Source organism: Ictalurus punctatus, chromosome 25, assembly GCF_001660625.3.
Source record: "Ictalurus punctatus breed USDA103 chromosome 25, Coco_2.0, whole genome shotgun sequence".
Lineage (NCBI taxonomy): Eukaryota > Metazoa > Chordata > Actinopteri > Siluriformes > Ictaluridae > Ictalurus > Ictalurus punctatus.
This window is the reverse complement of record NC_030440.2, coordinates 17,215,789-17,237,176: the sequence shown is the minus strand read 5'-3', so window position 1 is coordinate 17,237,176 and position 21,388 is coordinate 17,215,789. Positions and strand designations below refer to the sequence as shown.

Sequence of the window (21,388 nt, the reverse complement as noted above, 5' to 3'; positions counted from 1 at the left end):
TGTAGGAGTGTATTCTCGGGCAAGTTTAGATTTGACGTAACTGCACGATTTGAATACAGAGCGCTGGGGTAGACTGTCAAAAGCCCACAGCAAGATGTTGCTTTCCCACACTTTTGAGCTCACAACCTGTGTATTGTGTCTTACAGGAACACAACGCACAGGTTGTGAGAGACGGGGCAAAGACTATGGGATGCAGTAGTGACCGAATGAAGATTTTACCCAGCTTCCCCTAGCATGTAAGTCATACATAATATGATATCTGTTGATTCGGTCATTCCTTCATTCGGTACAGTATACACTTTATCTTGGTCAGGGATGTGCTTTATGTGAAACCTATGCGGGATGGGAATATAACCCGGATGGATCTCAAGTCCATCATAGAGTACTATGCACCCACGTTTGATTGAACATAGCCAGTCCATCTAAAAGGGAGGTGGGAGGTAGGAGGAATCCAGAGATCCTGAAGGCCACCCATGCGAACATGTCAAGAACTCTCAACTCCATAAAGGACACTGAGCTCAGGATCGACCCGGGAACCCTGAAGATGTGAGGCAGCAACACCTAACGCCCAACACCCCACCTCTGCCGTCACGTGTCATCATTTTTAATTAGGATTTGTATCTAATTTGCTCCATTCAAATGAATACCCCTTAGCCAAAAAGTGCAAAACAAAGACAGGGTGGGAAAACATCTCTATTAAGATCCAAACTCGTCAACTGGGGGTACTCATTGAAGTAAATACCTAATACCTTGCGTTTCTTTTTACTCCATCTGCACTTTCATAACTTGATCTCGTCTTCCACGTCTACTTTGTCTAGAAATACTCACACCGGAAATGGAGCTGGCCTTCAACCGAACTGCAGATGTTTCTCATGATGTGGATCGATGGAGCCAAAAGAATTTCACCGACGTCACCTTCTCGAACAGGTCTGTCGTTTCTGTGAATCTGGACAAGGCTGCTAACTTTGTTAGCATTTTCATCCTTTGTGACACCATGGTTGCTCTCGGTTGCACGATGGAGGTCTCCAAGATAAAAGCCCACATCGTGAAGCCCAAAGGAGTGGTGGTCGCCATACTGGCTCAGTTCGGGGTGATGCCCCTCACGGCCTTCACTCTGGCTAAAGTGTTCCAGCTTAGGACCAGTCAGGCCATGGCAGTGCTGGTTTGTGGCTGCTCTCCAGGAGGCGTGCTTTCCAATGTCCTGTCCTTTGCCTTCCGGGGGGACATGAATCTCAGGTACATTTCTGACATTATACCATTAACGGTCTATAGTGAGAGTCTTTGAGACTTGTACACCAATGTCTACACATGCTCACGAATCAGTTAGCATTAATTCCATTGGTAGACATCTGTATACTCGTAGTGACAGCCAGGGCCGCTTCTGTACATTCTGGTGCCCTTGACGACTACTTAGACAGGGTAGGCAATATCATTTCATACGCACGAATGAACAGAATTAATACTTCATGATTTATCATTAGCATTACCTTTCGTAAGGCAAAACAGTTTAATAATAAATTAAATAACTGAACTGAACGAGGGCACACGGCGGATTAGCGGTTAGCAGGTTTGCCTCACACCACCACGGTCGGGGGTTCGATTCCCGCCGCTGCCCTGTGTGTGCGTAGTTTGCATGTTCTCCCCGTGCTGCAGGGTTTCCCCTGGGTTCTCCGGTTTCCAGTCCAAACACATGCATGTATCCAAAGTGTGTGAATGTTTATGTGATTACGCCCTGCGATGGATTGGCACCCCATCCAGGGTGTACCCTGCCTTGTGCCAAATGCCCCCTGGGATAGACCCTGAAGGATAAGCAGTATAGAAGATGGATGGATGGTTGGATGAACTGAATGACCGAACGATATACAAATGAGGAAATAAAAATTTATAGCAATTATAGAACTGAAAAATGATCATTAAACACCAAGTAGACAAAAACCAGCTACTTTAGCATGGTTAAAGGTTTGAACACAGGTAAATCATTTCTTCACTGGTAGTGATTGGCTCGCACGGTGATAGGCTACTGTTGTCATGGCGAGCAGCAATGAGCTAGCAACTTAATGTATGTTAGCCTACTACTTATTAGAATTACAATTACATCATTAAAGGGTTTGCAAGAGAACAGACAAGTCGGCTAAATCGAGTTACTTAGGATTCGTTTTTTTTCTTTCTGCAGCCCCAGATAGATGAAGACTCTCTGCTCACAGCTTCTTAATGATCTTCTGATGTTAGCTGCATTAGTTAGCCTTCCCAGAAGGTCACTATAACAGCAAAGAGGGGAATAAATCTGGAATTGGATGTTCAACAAGCTCAACAAGGTGTGATTGGTCTAGAGGAGTGCGGTATTCAGTAACACACAGCCCTGCAGCAGCTACTTCCTTCCTCAGAGAGGGTGGCCTCGGTAGCCTCCGCCATTTGAGGGACCCCTTGGAGTCCCTACCGCCTTAGATTTTAAGCCGTCCTTGGCCAGATTTTCCACAACCTGTTAGCCACTGCCCATTCGCTGCCCGGTCAAAGAGCTCCGTCTTGTTTAAACTCGTCTTGTCAAGTGGTTGATGACTTCAACAATACAGAACATATGACAGTGTTGGATTATACCAAACAAGTTTCTCTCAAACTATTCATGAGTTCTCAGCAGCATGCGTATATGCAGAACACTGATTTCACAATAATCCTTGGACGCTATTGTGCCCAGGGACATTTCCATCGTAGCTAAATCGGCGATGGTGAGTTTTCGGCGTCAGATTTTTTTTAATGACTGTTCTTCTTGTATCTCAGCATCGTGATGACGACCTGCTCTACACTGGCAGCGCTGGGAATGATGCCCCTTCTGCTTTTCATTTACTGCCACGGTTTCTCCAACCTGGGTGCAATCCCTTACGGTAGCATCATCCTGGCCTTGTTCTTGACATTGCTGCCCTGTGCTACTGGCATCTATATTAACTATCGCATACCACAGTACTCCAAACTTCTCACCAGGGTAGGTCAACAACACGATCCGCTTGCAGCAGACACCAGAAAAGGTTGTAGAGCAGGAAGCGCGGTCCGTTATGTCGGCTTCTTTTCTTTTGCCACAGGTCGGGCTGAGTATAATGCTGGTCAGTCTGATCGTCTTCGCCGTTCTGGTCGGGATTTTACTAGGCGAGTCTATCCTGACGGTCGCAGCGCCTCGACTCGTGGCCACAGCAGCACTGATGCCACTTATTGGATATGGACTCGGCTACGTGCTGTCACTCTTCTTCAGGTTTGACGGACCGTAAGTAAAGGAACTTGTGCCTCTTAACGTTGTATAGCGAAACCGAATTCTAGCCTCGGGGACTTCTACAGTGTAAATGCATACGTTTTTTTTTTTTAAAATGGAAAGTAAAATGTCCAACCTCATTTAGAATATAGACTTACATCGTATGAAGTTATATATTATGTAAAAGTTTCTTAAAAGTCCTTATAAGTTACACTTACCTTACCCGACAAGTTAGACTTGCCTCTTTAAAACCCTGAAGAATATAGTCTATAGCAAAGCCGATATAATTATTACTCAGACGTCTTAAATTCTTTGCCACGAAAATGTTTTTTTTTTGACGTTCGATTTCTCTTCTACTGTAACCCTAAGGTGTCAGAGGACTGTTGCTATAGAGACGGGTTGCCAGAACGTCCCTCTCTGCTACACGATCCTAAAAGTAGCCTTCGAGCCAGAGTTCATCGGCCCGTATTTCCTTTTCCCGTTTCTGTACTTTTTCTTCCAAATTCCCGAGGCGATGGTTTTTATCGCGCTCTTCCGGTGGCACACCAGGCAGAAGTTTTCAGCTGAACCGGCAGTGAGTAATCAGGACCTCTGAGTATACTGGAGAAAACCTGGGACCAATACAAACAACCGTACTATAAGCCAACGTAAAACAAAGTAAATAAATACAGTTAAACAGTGTATGCCTCGTGACATGACCTGTGCTTGTGATGTAAGGTATAATTCGACTTGTAATCATTTCTTCGTGGGCAACGAGAGAAACGACGTCTCGGGCTGAACCGTGCTCATGAACCACTGGGTACGCTGTCGAGTCGTCCCATCGTATCGGTTTGCCCAACTGTATCGCACATTCATCCGGTCATATACAACCTTTCATTAAATGTGCGCAGAGGAAATTCGAAAGCGTTATCGTTTCTATAGCAACCACTTATCCACAGGGAGTTGTACCACTGACACTCGACATGAACTAGTTTAAAAAAAGTGTGTGACTGTCGATATGGTGACATTTTCTTCTATTAAAGATGTTTATTCCTATATTTATGGAAGTAGTCTCCGGTGTCAGAGCTCTGAACATGGTGGAGGCCAGTTCTTTTGCTTTCGATTGTTTAAACAGGTAACAGCTCTGAATGTCTGCTCTTGGTTTGAACCCCGGGTTTCACCTGTGAAGACTGTGTTTGTTGTTAAAAAGGATAAACCAACGTGAAGACCAGCGAGCTGTCGATGGGAGAAAAGCGAGTCATTTTGAAGCTGAGAAAAAGAAGGAAAATCAAATTGCAGAAACATCAGGCACAGCCCATATAACAATTTGGAACGTTCTGAAAAAGAAAGAAACCACTGGTGTACTAAACAACCAGACACGGAACGGGTCGGTCAAGGAAAACAACAGCATGTCATGACAGAAACATTGTGAGTGCTGTAAAGAAAAACCCAAGAGAGTCAGTGACCTCGACAACAACTTCCACAGGGTAGGGGTGAAGGTATCACAATCCAGCGCTGGAAGAAGACTTCGAGAGCCGAAATATAGAGGCCATGACGCAAGATGCAAACCGCTCATCATCATCAGCAAGAACCGAAAAGCCAAGAAACACAGAGACGATCCACAAAAATTCCGGAACCAATATGAACCCCTAGCAAAGCGATGGAAAGGCCAAAGCGTGGAGAAAGAAAGGATCCGCTCGTGATCCGAAACATACACGCTCCTCTGTGAACCACGGTGGACGTAGCGTCACTTATGCGCACCTAAAAACTGAGCGGTCTGCCACTAAAGCTGCCCGTGTTCTAAGCTGTGTAACATCCAGATGTAAATATGAGGAAATGGAAGCTGAAATTCTGATCTATCGGTTCGTATTCATCTTTCCATCTCCAACAAAAACACAAGAACTGGCCTTGCCGTTCCAATACTTTCCGAGGGGACTGTATTTAGCAGATAAAGTCTCTCATCCCCTGCCTCCCATTCAGAGCACGCTCACACTGAACAGTCTGTATACTTTCACTTGATTTAAACTCGCACTACCCGATGTCACCCAAAAGAGGGCCCTTGAGTCAAGGTTTCTTCTTCACGCCATCTCAAAAGATTTTCCTCCTCATCACCGTCGCCTCTGTTTTGTTCGGCACAGTTTTATTATATATATATATATATTTTTAAACGCTGTATTGTGACCATTCAGAAAGCAATCCTAGTCCAAGGTGCACTTTAAAAGAAAAGCTTTAATTAGAAATAGTTATATACACACACAAACTGTAGAATTAAATTAAACTTTATACAAATATTAAAATACTATCTTCACACCCACTGCAATGTACAGAGAAGAAAATTCTTTTTTTTTTTTTTTTGAAAAGGGTAAGATGAGATGGGTAACACCATACAATGGTGTCGAGGATTTCTTTTTCTTTCTTTCTTTCTTTTTTTTTTCTTTTAAAATTACAACAACTGAAGGTATGACTTTAGACCTGCAGCGGACTTCGGAAATCAAAGTCATTTTGATGCGGGGGAAAAAAAACGGCGTCGGAAAACTAAGAACCCGACACCGTCCGAAAAAGCCGTAAGACTCGTTTATGCATAGGAAAATAAAACGTAAACTGAAGACGATTCGACACCGTGATGGAAGAAACATGATTACAGAAATAACGAAACGTATGAGACTGTTAAGGCGAAAGCTCGGCTTTGATTTCGGTGAGCAATTTTGCAGAAAAAAAAACAAACAAACAAACAAAAAAAAAAACAGGATGTCTGACCACACGGACCCGACCCTCGCTTATCTGGACTCGGGCAAGCCAAAATATCAGGACACGTAATGACGGATTTGTTCGTTACCAATTTGTCGAATCAGTAAATAGCGACTGCAATTAAACGTACATGCAAAAACGCACGTACACGACCAAGAGCTGCTTCTGGCTGCAAAAATAATCAATAAAAAAAAACGCTTACGTCGAGTAGGATTTGTTCAAGGTTTGGGCAAACGATAAATGTATTAGCGATGTCGGTGTGTAAAGCGGAACTGGGCGGGATTTATCTCAAAAGCGTGACGATATAATTATGTGCGTTAATACAGATGATGGAAAATAAGCAATTTTATGTAGCTTTAGTCTTCATCCTCTCCTGATCACGTCTCATGGCTTTACGATGATGATGATGATGATGATGATGATGTAGTACTCGATCATTGCACGTAAAAAAAAACAAACAAAAAAACACCCCAACAACAGTATTTTGCTCAGTTGTCCTGGTTTCTACATTCCGGGGAAACATCGTCCAGCGTCCGTCCGAGCGAATGAAAATCAGCTGTTAAAAAGAGTTCCCATCATCAACGGTCACCGGTTTTGAGCGTAACGCGGCAGCTTGGTCCAAATGGAGCGTGTCGTGTTTAAACAAAAACGCCATATTAAAACGTGTCCTTTTCGCCGAAGGCGGACCGGGCGAGCTCCGCGGTTTCATTTCGGACTACGCTGTCGGGATTCGTCGCTCTTGTGAAATTCCTCGACGGGGTGGGAGGGTTTGAGAAGTAGACGTTTTCTACTCTTTGATGAAGTAAAAAAAACAAACAAACAAACAAACAAACAAACCTGACGGCTATACAGCTCGGCGCATGAACTAGTCATCTGTCTGCCCCTTCGCGTTTTAAGAGCGTTGTTAATATATCGTTGTTTATTTAGTACAGGACGACCCAGAGACGTTTAAAAGCGGACAGACTTGTCCTACGATATGATCCGATACGCGATAGTCTCTCGGTCGAAAACCGGGAGGTAAAATAACAATCCTAAGCGGAGTTAAAATGAGAAATGGAATAAAAAAAGTTGACACGTTTGAGCCCTCGTCGTTCAGAGAAACGCGCGCACACGCACACACACACACACACACACACACACACACACACACACACACACACACACAGAGTTTGCAGCGAACAGAAAGGCAAGCATGTCTTTGAATACATTACTATGTAAACCAGTTCATCTCTGTATCTCGCTCCTGTCCATCCATCCTGTGCAGCATGCGCGTTCTTATGTGTGCGCTAGTTTGGGGGAGGGGGGAAAAAATAAAAAATAAAAAAAATACAGATGCACAGATCATGCAGCATTTTAAAACAAAACAAACAAACAAAAAAAACCCCCAAAAACAAACAAACACCTGATTGAGTAAACGGTCACGGTCACTGACCGACCAGGGGTTCGCCGTTCACATGGAAACCGATCGGATGCGTTCGTGATTTGCGACAGCTATGAGAAGATGAAGTGCAACTGCTGGTTAGTACACCGCTGGGGAACAGGTGGCGTTTATAAACGTGTTATTCAGCCCGTAGGGACGCGCGATACATAATTCTATATATTCTACAGCATCTGTGCGGTCGTCTTTGAGGGAGAAGGTGGGAGCGTGTGGCGGTGTTCTACGGTGAGGCGAGGCGAGGACGGGCGGTTACGCGGTGCCGGTGCGGCTCAGAGAGTTTGTAGAGGGGTGAAGGGGAGAGGTCAGCGGAGGGGCGTTTGGTTACTCCTGCGTTCTGTACGGCAGCAATGGGGGAAGAAGGGTTTGGTAAAAAGCTTAAGGAGCCACAGTCCTGGTCATCGTCCGCACACGGGAGGACGCCGTGCTCTCAGGCCTCCTTCAGCAGAGGAATATCTGTTAAAACAGGGAACAAAACAAATCGTCACAGAGTAGTAGATTCTCAGATAAACAAAAACGTTAAGTCGGGGAAAAAAACACTCGGGGTTGAAACGGATCGACGACGGGATGGCGTGGCGACGAAGTGGATTTCGCATTTAGGAGATATAGAAACTTACACGCTCTCTACCACCGATACGGATCAACCGTTTCGATGACGTCGTTCTGTACTTCGGCGTCTCGTCAGATTTCCTGTCCAACCAAACGCTCTCTAGAGTCCGAAGTGTCCCGCCCACGACATTACGAAAATCGCCTTGACGAAGTTGCCGTCGTCGAGTACGGTAGGGATTAGCCCGGGCTGCGAGGTCAGCTAAACGTTATTGGCTATTTTAAAAGGAGTCGTCGTCGTTCGATATGTCCTGCCGTGACTTCCTGTTTCTGTGGGAATTACTGCGTGCTTCAAGGGGGACTTTAAAACCCGCCCCCAATTCTACAGTAACACGGTCAAAGGTCAGACGATGTTTAGAGTCAGTCTGTCGGAGGAATCATGCTCGATTATCCACAAAGTTTAGATCAGAACATAATAATAATAATAATAATAATAATAATAATACAACATGCTGTTTTGGTGAATAAAAGAGTCAGATTAGCACAAGGGGGCGCTACTTAATCACAGGAAGCGGTGATTTTCTCAGTGAACGCAAATTGCTGTTCATTTGTGAACACCTAAGGACAAATCCTCTGAAATCCTCCAGACAGTAAACATATATATAAAAAAGTGACATATAAAAGTGTATAGTTTTGTAATAAAGTTCATGTTAAATCAGTTCCGACATTAGCATTAGGATGGTATGGATGCATTCATGTCTTGAAATAGTCATAGAAAGAAAAGAACGGAAAAAAAGAAGAAGAAAAAAACCCAGCGTACCGTCTCCATATTCCTCTACGGAGGTGAGCGAGAGCAGGCTGTGCTGGTCGCTGCTCGTGCTGCTCGGCCTACGCGCTCCTGCTCCCGCCGCCCCGCGCTGCTCCGACACCCAGGTGCAGGAGGAGGAGGAGGACGGAGAGGAGGAAGAGGGGTCCTGGTGAACGAGCACGGTCTCGGCGTGACCGGAGCGTGCCGCGGTGGAGGTGGAGGGGAGGCTGTGCTCAGGTCGGGATTGGCTGAGCTCTGAAGCAGGAGGCTCCGTCTGAGGCCCCTCGGAGAGCACGATGTTCACACGGGACTCCGGGGGAGGAGCGGCCGCTCCGCCGCTGCCGTACACCGCCTCCTCGTAAGAAGGAAGCGAGACCTGAACTCCCTCTACGACGATGGAGGCGGCCTGTCCGCAGACACCCTGCTCACGTCTACAACAACACAGAGAGGGGAAAGGAGGAGTGTGAAAAGTCGGGGACGGACGAGAAACCGTGCAGCACGTCACACCGAGCTGGTATTTTATACATTACAGGGATATCCACCCTTCACTCCACAGTTAGGCGTCACTATTAGCTCCTAAAAACACGACTAAAGCGCTGCTGCACTGCTCTCTTTAAACAAAGCGAGACGTAATGTCTGTGGTTTTCGTAAAAGCTCATACGTCGTAATGACGGTACCGCGGTCTCGGACAGACGGATTTAAAATACGCTTTGGAATTAAAACGTTCTGACTAACGTGTTTCATTAAAAAACAGATGACTGTATGACGAGCGTCGGTTAATGCTCACGTCAGACATCGGAATGAAGAAAGAAAAGAAAAAAAAAAAGGAAGGTGTGGTCTCTAAAGTGCGACTTGAACCGTGACGGTCTGTAGAGTTTACACAGAATGGTGCGAAAAACAAAAAACAATCAGATCAGAGGAAAATGGCCAGGAAATCGGTTCGAGCTGCCGGGAAGGATATAGTAACTCAAATAATCACGCTTTACAGACTTTTTCCTTCATTCTGACGTTTGATGTGAACATGAACTGAAGCTCTTGACCGGTATCTGTGGGATTTTATGCGCTGCTGCTGCTGCTGCTGCTACGTGATTGGATGATTACATGAATGTTCCTAATAAGGAGTGCTCGGTGAGTGTACTGTTAATCTCAGCTCTCCACTGATCTTTCAGTGGATTTCTGGCTTCATGAGCGTTCTCATGGTGACGCGAAGCCGTCTGAAACGGTGTGAGAGGAGGTCAATGTCGGACCTGCTGTGATGGATGGATTTGAGTTTGGGCTGCAGCAGGACGAAGAGGACGACCAGCAGCAGGATGAGGGCCACGGAGCTGGCAGTGGAGGCCACGATAGAGAGAGCTGGCATACCCAGAGGTGAGCGCTCTTCCTTCCCTGTGACACACACACACACACACACACGCACAGCTTAATGAGACAAACAGCTGGAGGAAATAAACAGTCCACACATGGTGCATATATAATTAGGCCTGCCTGGCCAAACAGCACATTTTCATATTTATTTACATATTCAAATGTTCATAAAATTTGAATTTTGAAGACCCCACGTCAACTTCTCAGCCAGATGACCTTCGTCGCTTGATGCGGGCGGAAAAAGGGCGCCGGAATAGTTTTTTTTTCCAAAAAGCATTCCGTCTGTCTATTAATTCACTTTTTTTTTTCTTTTGGGGTAACGTCCGGGTAACGTTCAGGCAAAAGGTAAACTTCGGTACAATTCAAACTCTCTAAAAAAAATAAATAATTAAAAAAAAAATAAAAAAACGTACACTACCGCTCAAAAGTTTGGACACTCATTATTTAAAAAAATTTATTTTTTATTTTTTTGTTTTTGTTGTTGCAGGAACATGTACCTTGTCCCAGGTGACAGATGATGGGCGCTGCAGAGTCCCAGTCTCCGTTCCTGCACGTGTGGTACCTGTATCCTTTCAGCGTGTAGCCTTCATCACAGAAATACTCGATCACTGTGCCTTCAGTCAGACTGTGGCAGGGTGAGGGGTGGCACATGTAGCCCCCATTCTCCGGCTCGCTGGGGGGACGGCACACTGGACAACACACGATAATAATAATAATAATAATAATAATAATAATAATAATAAAGCAAGGGGAAAAAGAGAAATAAAAAGCATGAGGGGAAAAAAAAAGACTAAATAGAAAAAATAATAACGGTATTAGAAATTCAAATAAAATTCAATAAAAATAAAACTAAATAATAAATATATTTGAAAACATTAAAATACATATTGTACATTAAACAGCATAATAGAATGAAAAATGTCTGTTACAAATAATGAACTAAATAAAAAGGGACCGTAGAACAAGTAAGAGTAGGGCTGGGCGATATACGGATAGAATATGGATATCGTGATGGATGATTACGCGATACACTCGTCTGAGGTATCGTTGGTATGGTGGTGAAATTACAAGGCACTGAATAGATGCCGTTGATTTGATGTCATTTTTTCTTTGTCTTTGTAGGCATTCGAGAAGAATATCGTTTGTTTTACTACTGTTTAACACACCGTTCGTTCGCTGATTTACATATCGTGATACGCATCATGTATCGCAGAAAGGATCGTGATGTGATATTTTTGTCGTATCGCCCAGCCCTAAATATCAGGTAAACAATTCGGAGAGAATATGAATAACAAACCGAATAAAGCGGGGAATTGTACTGCTGAAATGAACGACGGTGAATGAACGATCTCCGAACTCACCGTCGTTTTTGAGGCAGTGCGGCGTGATGGAGGACCAGCGTCCGAGTGCGGTGCACGTGATGACGCTCTCGCCGCTCAGCGTGTATCCTGAATCACAGCTGTACTGCAGCACTGTGCCTACGGGGAAGGAGCCGCGGTTGGTCTCGGTGAGGTTTGCTCGGCCATGCAGCACCGCTGAGGGCCTGGAGCAGCCTGTAGGAGGACCAGAAGACGAGGGAACGAGTCACCACCATATACAACACCACACATACGCCATGGCAGGACTCGACAAGTATACATCAGTTTATCGATACTGCATATCACAACATTAACCTTTGATATCACATCAGTTAAAAACAACATGAAGCGTAACATCATTAAAAGAAAAAATCCCGTTTCTGAAGGCGTGAGGAATAAACGGACTTTGTTTTTATTAGTTATTTTTCCTCATCATCGACGCCGAGTGCGCTCGCTCGGTCGTTACGGTGTTTCCGACAACAGTCTGTCGTATCGACGCTGAAGAGGGTGATCGTCTTCCTGTAGTAATGAGATCGTCGTGAAATTTCAACGACAGCGCCACCTGCAGTACAGGAGCACTCGCATGCGATGGCCAATACGAGCGCAGACAGACAAACAAACAAATAAATAAATAAAAAAGTACGCATATGCAAATTTGTACGTGCACGTTTGTCTGTGCTGCAGACGAGAGCAGTGGACCGTGTCGCCCTCTGAGCCCCGCGCTTTACAAAATGGCTTTTCTGCCTCTTTTTTTTAATCCAGCTAATAAAACGTGGATTTACCTGCATTTTATTGCCCTCATCGTGCGTTCGAGCAAGGCCCGAGATCACAGGGTTAATGTATGCAACACATCATAATTAACACGGTGATTATGATAATAATAATAATAATAATAATAATAACAATAATAATGACAGGTCTCGTGTGTGTGTGTGTGTGTGTGTGTGTGTGTGTGTGTGAGAGAGAGAGAGAGAGAGAGAGATTTCATAAAACTGGAACTTGACGCTCTTCCCCCTCTTAACTTTGTTCCAACATTCCATGAGTCACTCAAACCGAAAAGAAACTGGTGATGAAAAGAATGGCGGAACTGCGGAAGGGTACAGATTTAGGCCAGCTGCTGAAACATGTCTGGACAGGTCGGGCCACAACTTCACCGATTCTGAATCTGAAGGAGACAATGGTACGCTTATTAAACGCGACTGGAGAACTGGCATGCCAGCAAAAGATTTAAAGGGGGGAAATAAATAAATAAATGAATGAAGGAGGCATGTACATGCGATTATGTATGGAGCTGGTATTTCTCGATTCTCCAGCACAAACCAGTTTGACCGGTACAGCCATCACCATAAAGCCGAGAGGAGATATTCTGTTTAGTTTACAAACAAGCCAAATACAGACCTAGAGATATGAACTGCTGCTGAAGTCCCATTCTGAATCACAGCAGTGACGGTTACACTGGTTCTGTGCTATCTATCTACCAAAAGCTCTATCTGTCTATCTATCTATCTATCTATCAGTCTATCTATCCGTCTATCTATCTACCAAAAGCTCTATCTGTCTATCTATCTGTCTGTCTATCTATCTATCTATCTATCTATCTATCTGTCTGTCTATCTATCAAAAGCTCTATCTATCTATCCATCCATCTATCTATCTATCTATCCGTCTATCCATCTATCTATCTATCTATCCGTCTATCTATCTATCTATCTATCAAAAGCTCTATCTATCTATCCATCCATCTATCTATCTATCTATCCATCCATCTATCCGTCTATCTATCTATCTATCCGTCTATCTATCTATCTATCTATCCGTCTATCTATCTATCAAAAGCTCTATCTATCTATCCATCCATCTATCTATCTATCTATCCATCCATCTATCCGTCTATCTATCTATCCGTCTATCTATCTATCTATCCGTCTATCTATCTATCTATCTATCCATCCGTCTATCTATCTATCTATCAAAAGCTCTATCTATCTATCTGTCTATCTATCTATCAAAAACTCTATCTATCTATCTATCCGTCTATCTATCTATCTATCTATCTATCTATCTATCTATCAAAAGCTCTATCTATCTATCTATCTATCCATCCATCCATCTAAAGCTCTATCTATCTATCAAAAGCTTTATCTATCTATCTATCCGTCTATCTATCAAAAGCTCTATCTATCCATCTATCTATCTATCCGTCTATCTATCTATCTATCTATCTATCAAAAGCTCTATCTATCTATCTATCTATCTATCTATCTATCTACCTATCTATCTATCTATCTAACAAAAGCTCTATCTATCTATCTATCTATCTATCCGTCTATCAAAAGCTCTATCTATCTATCTATCTATCTATCAGTCTATCAAAAGCTCTATCTATCTATCTATCTATCTATCCGTCTATCAAAAGCTCTATCTATCTATCTATCTATCTATCTATCTATCAAAAGCTCTATCTATCTATCTATCTATCCATCCGTCTATCTATTTATCAAAAGCTCTATTATCCGCTCTGATTTACAGGCACAGGTCTGTTCACCGACTATAAAAGTGGAAAGTCCTAAACGAGTCGCTTACCGATGCTGTGAGAATGTGAACATTTCTCTCAAGGTCACGTTTGAATCTTGTTCTCGGTGTGATCCAACCGAGCAATCGTGAACCGTCGTTTTAACGCTGCGCTCGAATTAACCGTCGTTTACTCGTCGTGGAAGACATCTTGTGTGTTTGAGCTGCAAAGCGGGGATGAAACAAAACAAAACAAACAAACAAAAACAAACAAACAAACATGGGCGACTCCATGAAAGCTTGTGTCTTTGTCGTTTCTCGTAACAAGCGATCTAACTAACTAACGGTCATGACAGTTCGGGATGTATTTGCTCCTGGATAACGATGAGCGGTTACATAGAACTGAATAACGTCTCTGCGTGCTCGCTGAGCTAAAGCGAACACTACGATATTTTCGTTTAAAAGAAGAGAAGTGGTGCTTCCTGTACCGTCGACGCTGTGAGCGGCCATGTCGGCGTCACATCGCGTGCCGAACCTGGGGCTCGGGACACGTCAATCAGCTCGTTTAAATAAAAACCAAGGAATTCCTACTCGGAAACTCAGCAAGTGACGGCAAACCCACGCGGCTGCACGTCTTTACGTTTGAACGAGTTAAACTACACTACACTACACGCGTCAGTCATCACAGCTACAGAAGACGGACGCGGAGGACTTGGCGGCTTCGTAGCTGGAAAACGTCGTCGTTCCGAGCTCCTTCTTCCGGGTCATGCGCTTTTTAATTGACACCCGAGTGCGATGTTCGTGTTCACACCTCTACCCAAACAAACCGCACTTCACCGAGGACGGTCGACCCACACACACACACACACCAAATACCGCACGTGTCAACCTGACCCGACACACACGGACACAAACGCTTTCCACACCGAAAGACCTCCGCCCAACGCCATAAACTTTTAACGTGGTCTGTATAAAACGGGAGCGACTTGTATTGCACAACCCTGGACCCACCACCGGCATCATCTCTTCCCCGAAGTGAATATACGGTTGATAATCGGACTACGTAAATAAACAAACCCACACGAACTCCAATCCCGTCTCGGTGAATCTGTGAATTCTTGAAAATGTTTGCTGTAACAGATGGAACACAAATGTCTCTGGGTAATACAGTCATACGGACCTTTCGCAAACTCGCTCTCATTTCCTTCTTGGTTCACGGTATGCAGGTGTGGTGGTAGTTAGAAAAGATTGTGTCCGTCACATGTTCTGAGCATGAATGAGTCCCTGCCTACGCCAGGAATTTATTATAGGACTTCAGCGCTAGGGCGTCGTTTCACGTGACTGGCGATGTCGCTTTCGGGCCCTTCTCCGATTACGTTCACACGCCTGGGTGCAGCTCACCTTACGGCGATCCGCCAGAGATCGCTTTTCGGTTTGGCACGACTGCGATACGCCGATGAAAGGCGAACGCAAGGCAACGCCATCTGCGTAGCATACTTCAATCCCCCCCCCCACCCAATCGCATTTTGTTCTGGCAGGCGATCTTCAAAAAAAAAAAAAAAAAAAAACACATTTCCAGCGAACACACGATGAAAGTAGAGCTCCACCCTGAAATATTTACACTCGCGTGTTTTACTTTCACGTCTTCAGAAACAGGCGCTTCCTAATTCCTACTGGTCTTGGTGAGATGATTTTCCATGCTCGTTGGAGGAAAAGCGCGCTCTCGACAGGGGGCGGGGTCGGCCGGGCACAACCGTCAGGGATGCGTACCGCGAACGAAACGGCCGACTGGCACGTTAAACTGTGACTAGCACATCTTATGCGATTTATACACTACAGGAGCGGGTGTTTGCTCGTCTGATGAAGGGGTAGAAATTTCACGCTGATCTGACACCTAATTAATATTCGAAGGCATTTAAATACTAAAAACGTACACCGGTTTCCCCTGAAACACTTTCACAGCTCATTTGCATGTAGCGACACCCACAAAACTCCTTAAAAGGTCAAGTGCTCAGAGAGCATGAGATAAACAATCTGGGTAAAGCATGAATGCCAGTTAAAGTATTTAGATCATTAATATATGATAATAATAAGCGATATTAATAATAAGCATATCGTACCTTCCGTATACATAAACGGAGCGTGATGCACGTTTAAAGCTTAGTGAAGCTTGAACGCGATGCGACTGATCGAGGCAGAGTTCGGGAACGCTTCTTTGAGCAACGCTGCACAGGCGCGTGTGTGTAGCGGGTCTGAACGTTTTTTTTTTCATTTTCGGGGGATGTTCTGGGGGAACGCTGTCTGAAACACAGGGGAAAGGAGGACTTACAAGAAACTGTAATCATTGTAAAGCTGATCACATTATACTGATCGCTTCAGACCGAAGGAGCTTAGCCAGGCTAAACCCTGCTCCACATGCCTGGATTAGGACCTGATCTGCTAGACGGAGCACCAGTTCGGGTTTTTAAACTCAGCACGGTTTTGTGTGTGTGTGCGTGTGTGTGTGTGTGTGTGTTTTTCTAGGCCAGTCCTTTGAGCCTAATCCCCGAGGAGAGGAAGAGAGAATATCTATCTGCTAGACATTAAGCTTGCCCCCCCCCCCACACACACACACCTCACACACACACACACACACCTCACACACACTCTGAAAGTCTGTTCAACTCACAGACTTTCCCCCCCAAACAGAAGGATTTTAGCGTGTGGGCTGCTGGAGCTCCCTGCTGATAGAGATACAGGGTGTAAATATGTTTCCGTGCTCAGGAAGTGCGAGCGCTCCTCGAACACCGAACCGCGACGCAACTCGACACGTCTCAAACTGCCAGCAGAGAGAAACCAGCGGTGTGCGGTTTCCTGTGCGAGAGCAAGTGGAAAAGATAGGCCGAGGTGCGCTTTCGGCACCCGTTAACACGTATAACGCTTCCCCGGAGGGGACGGGTCGGCCGAGTCGCGACGTGCGTGCGTGTGTGCGTGTGCGTGCGAGAAGAAGAAGAGTAATAAATAAAATTGTTGATGAGTCATGTTTACTTCTAGGATTTAAGATAACGAGGTTATGTTTAGATGAGACGTTTAACACGGCGCAAATGAGCTGCGGTAATAACTATCCTAATGGGAGGTCCTCACGAGGATAGTCAGATGTCTGTGTGTGTGTGTGTGTGTGTGAGAAGAGAAGACAAAGGAGTGTGCAGGCGTGTCCGAGTGATGAAAATAGGACTTCTGGGTAAACGTAATGGCTGCTGGGAAACCGCTGCTGTTGTTTGTTTGTGTGTTTTGTTTTTTTTAAAGGAAGGCAGATTTTGGAGGAGGGGGCGTGTTGAGGAAAGCTCCGGATTCGTGTCTGTAATCAATTACTAACGCTGACTAACACTACGATTCAGTCTTCTCCCGGAGTGAACGTGCCGTTTACACCGCAGCACCGCTCAATTCTGGACTCCGATCGGTCGGAAGGCGTCGAGTAGTACACTCCGTACGCGCTCGAATCAATACGTTATCGTTTCTATAACGACGGCTTATTTGCCGTCACTACAGTCGGAATCTTACAGCTGTAAATGGATAAAAATAAAAAAAAATAAAGTATTCGCTAGCATTCTTTGGCAATTTGCTGCGGTATAACAAGCACGAAACACTTCGGAACATGCCGTTAGAGGAAAATAATCAGCTTTCCGGTGCTAACAGTAACCCCGCTTCACGTCCACCGACACACACGTGAGTATTTTCCTAGAGCGGCGCTCTCCGAAGTGATGTATTCCTTACGTACGTACATCATTTTTAGCTAGTTAACCTTAATAGTTAATGCTTTAGAGTCCTGAAAAGTGAAGGTCTGGTGTGTATGAGAGGCGGGGGGGAAAATCCCCAGACTCTAGACAGGAACAAAAACATGTGCAAAGTGCATCATGGGAACTTGTGGCATGGGGAAATTTCATTAGCGGTTTTACTTCCTGTGGCATGATTAGTAAAAGCTGCTCGATGTGTACCAGAGACACGCAAACCGAGTGCGCATATATATATGTCTTAGGTAGCAGATCCTCTTTTACGGCAGATCACGTGCGTTTACGGAAATGATTTCGCTGAAAGCAGCTCATCGGGTCAGAGACTAGCTCCCGTACACGCTTACGGAGCTCGGTCCGGTTGACGGACTTTCAGATACACGTTTTCGTCACGTAGAGGAAACGTCACACGAGGGAAACTGACGAACGGACGGCGAACGCTCCAGAAGACGGGTTCAAAAGCCATAAAAAGTGCTCACTTGAGGCAAAACGAAACGAGCGCTTCACAGTCTTACTCATCGGTCCGTTCAGGGTCTTCTGGAGTGTTGTTGTCACCGAATGCTCAATTCGTATGCTTTTGTGTGTGTGTGTGTGTGTGTGTGTGTAAAACTACTTGAAACTAGACGGTGTCTCGTGGTGATGTTTGTCGGTAAACGAGACCTTTTAGCCGTCCTCGTGCTCGACGCACGTGAACTGAAAAGGGCTTTGGTTGTATGCGTGTCCCCGCGATACTGACACCGAAACCTTATATTATACAAGTCTTATATAATCTTCTCCAAACCCAATTCCAATCTTTTCCATTCTGTTACGGGATCGGGTTCTTCTTTTTCCCCCTCAGATATCCGATCCGGCGTGTTTGCTGGTTATCCGGCTCGATCCTGGATATCGGACCGCCGTCCGACGCGTAACGATCGCTATGCGGTCACGTCACCCGTCGGACCTTTTTGTTGGTCTGTCTTTGGAATTTTTACGTCATTGGGTGAATTTTAATTCATTACCTCTGGCTTCATCCATCGAGGAAACACAGGGCGAGAGACAGACAGCTCTAAAACACCTCAGAGATGAGTGTCAGAAGTCGGAATCGGAGCTCCGGAGGTCACACACACACACACACACACACACGTATACACAGTGGAGGAGTGGAGGCTTGTGATAGGAATGTTGGGTAGGAGGCAGGTTTCCACATGCACTCATCATCTCCAAAGGGAGAACAAATCTCAGTCAGAGCTCAACATGCTCTCACACACACACACGCACACACACACACACACACGCGCATGGACAGACGTGGCTGTCAGAATGGAATGAGCCCTGGCAGAAACACTGACAGTCCCACGCTACTGACTCACTCGCTCGCTCGGCTCTCCAACCCAGAACATCAGCGCTGTGTAGGCACTGCAGCTACACCCAGGGCCGATCTGCGATCAGCGCCACGTAAACAAAAACACACACACACACACCCTCACTGAGTCAGGACGCCCGGGTTTGTGTACAGATTACTCTGTTAATCCTGTAAGCTATAGGATGCTGTAGACGTCTGCTCATCATAACGACCAAACGTCAACATTCATTCGCGACGGTTTATCACGAGTACACAGAACCAGACCCGGTCCCATTCTCACGGAAGGAGATCCTGGGAATCGATAACACCGAGCCTAAATAAATAATATAAATAAATAATATGGAAAACATTTAGGGAGGGACTGGTCGAGGCAGCGGGGCGTGTCCGGTCCCGCACCTGGAAGCGTGGTGAAGCGCTCCGTGGGTTTCGTGAAGACTTTCAGAGTAACGTTGCTCGTATACATAAATAATTAAATAAATAAACAAACCTCTTCCCTGGTCGATTTTAATACCCAACACCACCGTATCGATGATTTACAACCCGGAATCAAAGCGGTTTTCGTTTACGCCGAGGTTTTCTGCCCCCTAGTGGACACGGACGCCTCGGCTTTCGTGCTAGCTAGCCGACACCTTCCTGAACACCCGGACACGAGTTCAAACGGGCGTTCCCTTCGGTTTTTCCTCGATCTAGCGACAAACATTTTCCTCCGCGAAAGAGCGAACCGTTTAAATCTGTTCAGTTAAGCGAATAAGTCTGTACGGCGATCGATCTAAAGTGAATCGTTGTATATACGCAGATACCAACAAGGTAAAGACGTCCGACGACGCTAAATGTGTTTCATTCTCCGAGGATCAATCAGGATTAAATGATCATAAATCTGCATATATGGCCATAGTGTACCACAGACCTGTTCTAAAGGACGCTACATTTACAAATCGGTATCGCTCTCGATGTGTGTCCAGTTCAGAGAAGCAAAACACACACACACACACACACTAAACCACGCGCCACATGCTCTTCATTAAGTCTTTTCGGTGCTCTGGGTCGCGCCCTCCGGCAGCCCCGTTGAACGAATAAAAGAATGGGAGGAGGGAGGAGAAATATCTCGCACGTGTGCCCTTCGATCTGGAACGGGGGGGAATCTCTATTGTTTCTCAAACAGTGACAGATGGGAGTTGACATTAGGGTGGGTCGGACGCCCTTTCACCCTGCATGGGACATCTGTGGGGCGGGAATACCTCCTCCTTGGTTTACACAAACGGACAGAAGCGTTACCCTGCTCTACTCCGTCTCTCTCTCTGTCTCATGTCTTGTCCCCTTCCTGGAATGTGCTGTAGCTGCTGTCGAGGACAGAGCGGAGTTTGTTCGTAGGTAAATCCCATCACCACCCCCTCCACACACACACACACACAACTGTGTTCGCCTTTACTCCACAGCAGCTGCGTTCAGACGTGTCGACACCCTGAACGCTCACGTTCCTTAGCGACTCCGGCCACAGAGAGACGACGTGCTTAAAGCTGACTAAGCTATTCCTGACCCGGCTGAGCGCCGTCGAGCAGCAGACGTTATCCGTCACGGGTCGTACGGGCAGATGGTGGGACAGCTGAAGGTACACGCGGGATTAATATCAGGCGTGGTCGCCGTCTTAATTCTTACCGGACAAACGCGTGCACGCACGCGCGCGCCGAAGGAGCTTACACGCCGTCGACGTTCTCGAGAAAGCACTACAACTCCTGCGTCACGACCGCAACGACGCGCCGACACCGGGGACTCCTTCCGTAAACGTCAAAGCGCCGCCTCTTTGACGTCAGATTAGATGTTTTTGTTTCGTGTTTTTTTTTTAAAATCATTTTCAAAATCTGTTTATCATTCGACTGAGTGAGTGAGCTGTTGCTATAGAAACGATAAGGTGTCGGAACGGGCGCGTTAAGTACAGCGTCAGGGTATCACGATATACAGCGTCAGCGTCAGCGATCAGAATCGGGGAAACGTGGCGCGTAATAACGACGAGGGACGGAGACGTTCCGAGACGCGTCGCACGGGGAGGTGGATTACGATCGCGCGATATCAACGGAACGTCGGAGTCGTACGCGAGATAAATACGTTTCGTTATACATCGTTACACGTCTCGCTGGGAAAGAAGGAAGCAGTCGGGATGACGTTCCTATCAGCCATCAGTTACGTAAACCGTTCGCTTTCTCTTTTTTTTTTTAAACCCCACCAAATGTCCGATCGCGGTCCATCTGCTCGCTTATCTCATGCCAGCAGCTGCGGCGCAGGTCCACAGTCAC

At 45.7% G+C, this 21,388-nt stretch overlaps 2 protein-coding genes across 2 annotated transcripts in view; one reads left to right on the top strand and one right to left on the bottom strand.

The window, feature by feature from the left end:
- The first annotated feature begins 683 nt into the window (after positions 1 to 683).
- On the top strand, positions 684 to 4,660 carry slc10a1 (solute carrier family 10 member 1). Its single transcript, XM_047151041.2, has 5 exons — positions 684 to 734; positions 819 to 1,236; positions 2,776 to 2,977; positions 3,075 to 3,253; positions 3,608 to 4,660. The coding sequence occupies exons 2-5, from the start codon at positions 836 to 838 to the stop codon at positions 3,831 to 3,833; spliced, it is 1,008 nt and encodes a 335-aa protein (XP_047006997.1). The 5' UTR covers positions 684 to 734; positions 819 to 835; the 3' UTR covers positions 3,834 to 4,660.
- Positions 4,661 to 5,426: 766 nt separating this feature from the next.
- susd6 (sushi domain containing 6) overlaps positions 5,427 to 21,388 on the bottom strand; it is a 29,663-nt gene continuing 13,701 nt past the window's right edge. Inside the window, exons 3-7 of the mRNA XM_017455485.3 lie at positions 11,481 to 11,672; positions 10,617 to 10,808; positions 10,002 to 10,140; positions 8,767 to 9,185; positions 5,427 to 7,856 (exon numbers count right to left, since the gene is read on the bottom strand). Of these exons, the coding sequence (XP_017310974.1) occupies positions 7,831 to 7,856; positions 8,767 to 9,185; positions 10,002 to 10,140; positions 10,617 to 10,808; positions 11,481 to 11,672 (968 nt within the window). The 3' untranslated portion in view covers positions 5,427 to 7,830. The remainder of the gene's footprint in view (positions 7,857 to 8,766; positions 9,186 to 10,001; positions 10,141 to 10,616; positions 10,809 to 11,480; positions 11,673 to 21,388) is intronic.

Bases quoted from the DNA above. Each gene is read 5' to 3' on its own strand.
- slc10a1 (XM_047151041.2), top strand. From the start codon at position 836: ATGGAGCTGGCCTTCAACCGAACTGCAGATGTTTCTCATGATGTGGAT. The intron at 1,237-2,775 runs GTACATTTCTGA...CTTGTATCTCAG, and splicing joins CGGGGGGACATGAATCTCAG to CATCGTGATGACGACCTGCT. The intron at 2,978-3,074 runs GTAGGTCAACAA...CTTTTGCCACAG, and splicing joins ACTCCAAACTTCTCACCAGG to GTCGGGCTGAGTATAATGCT.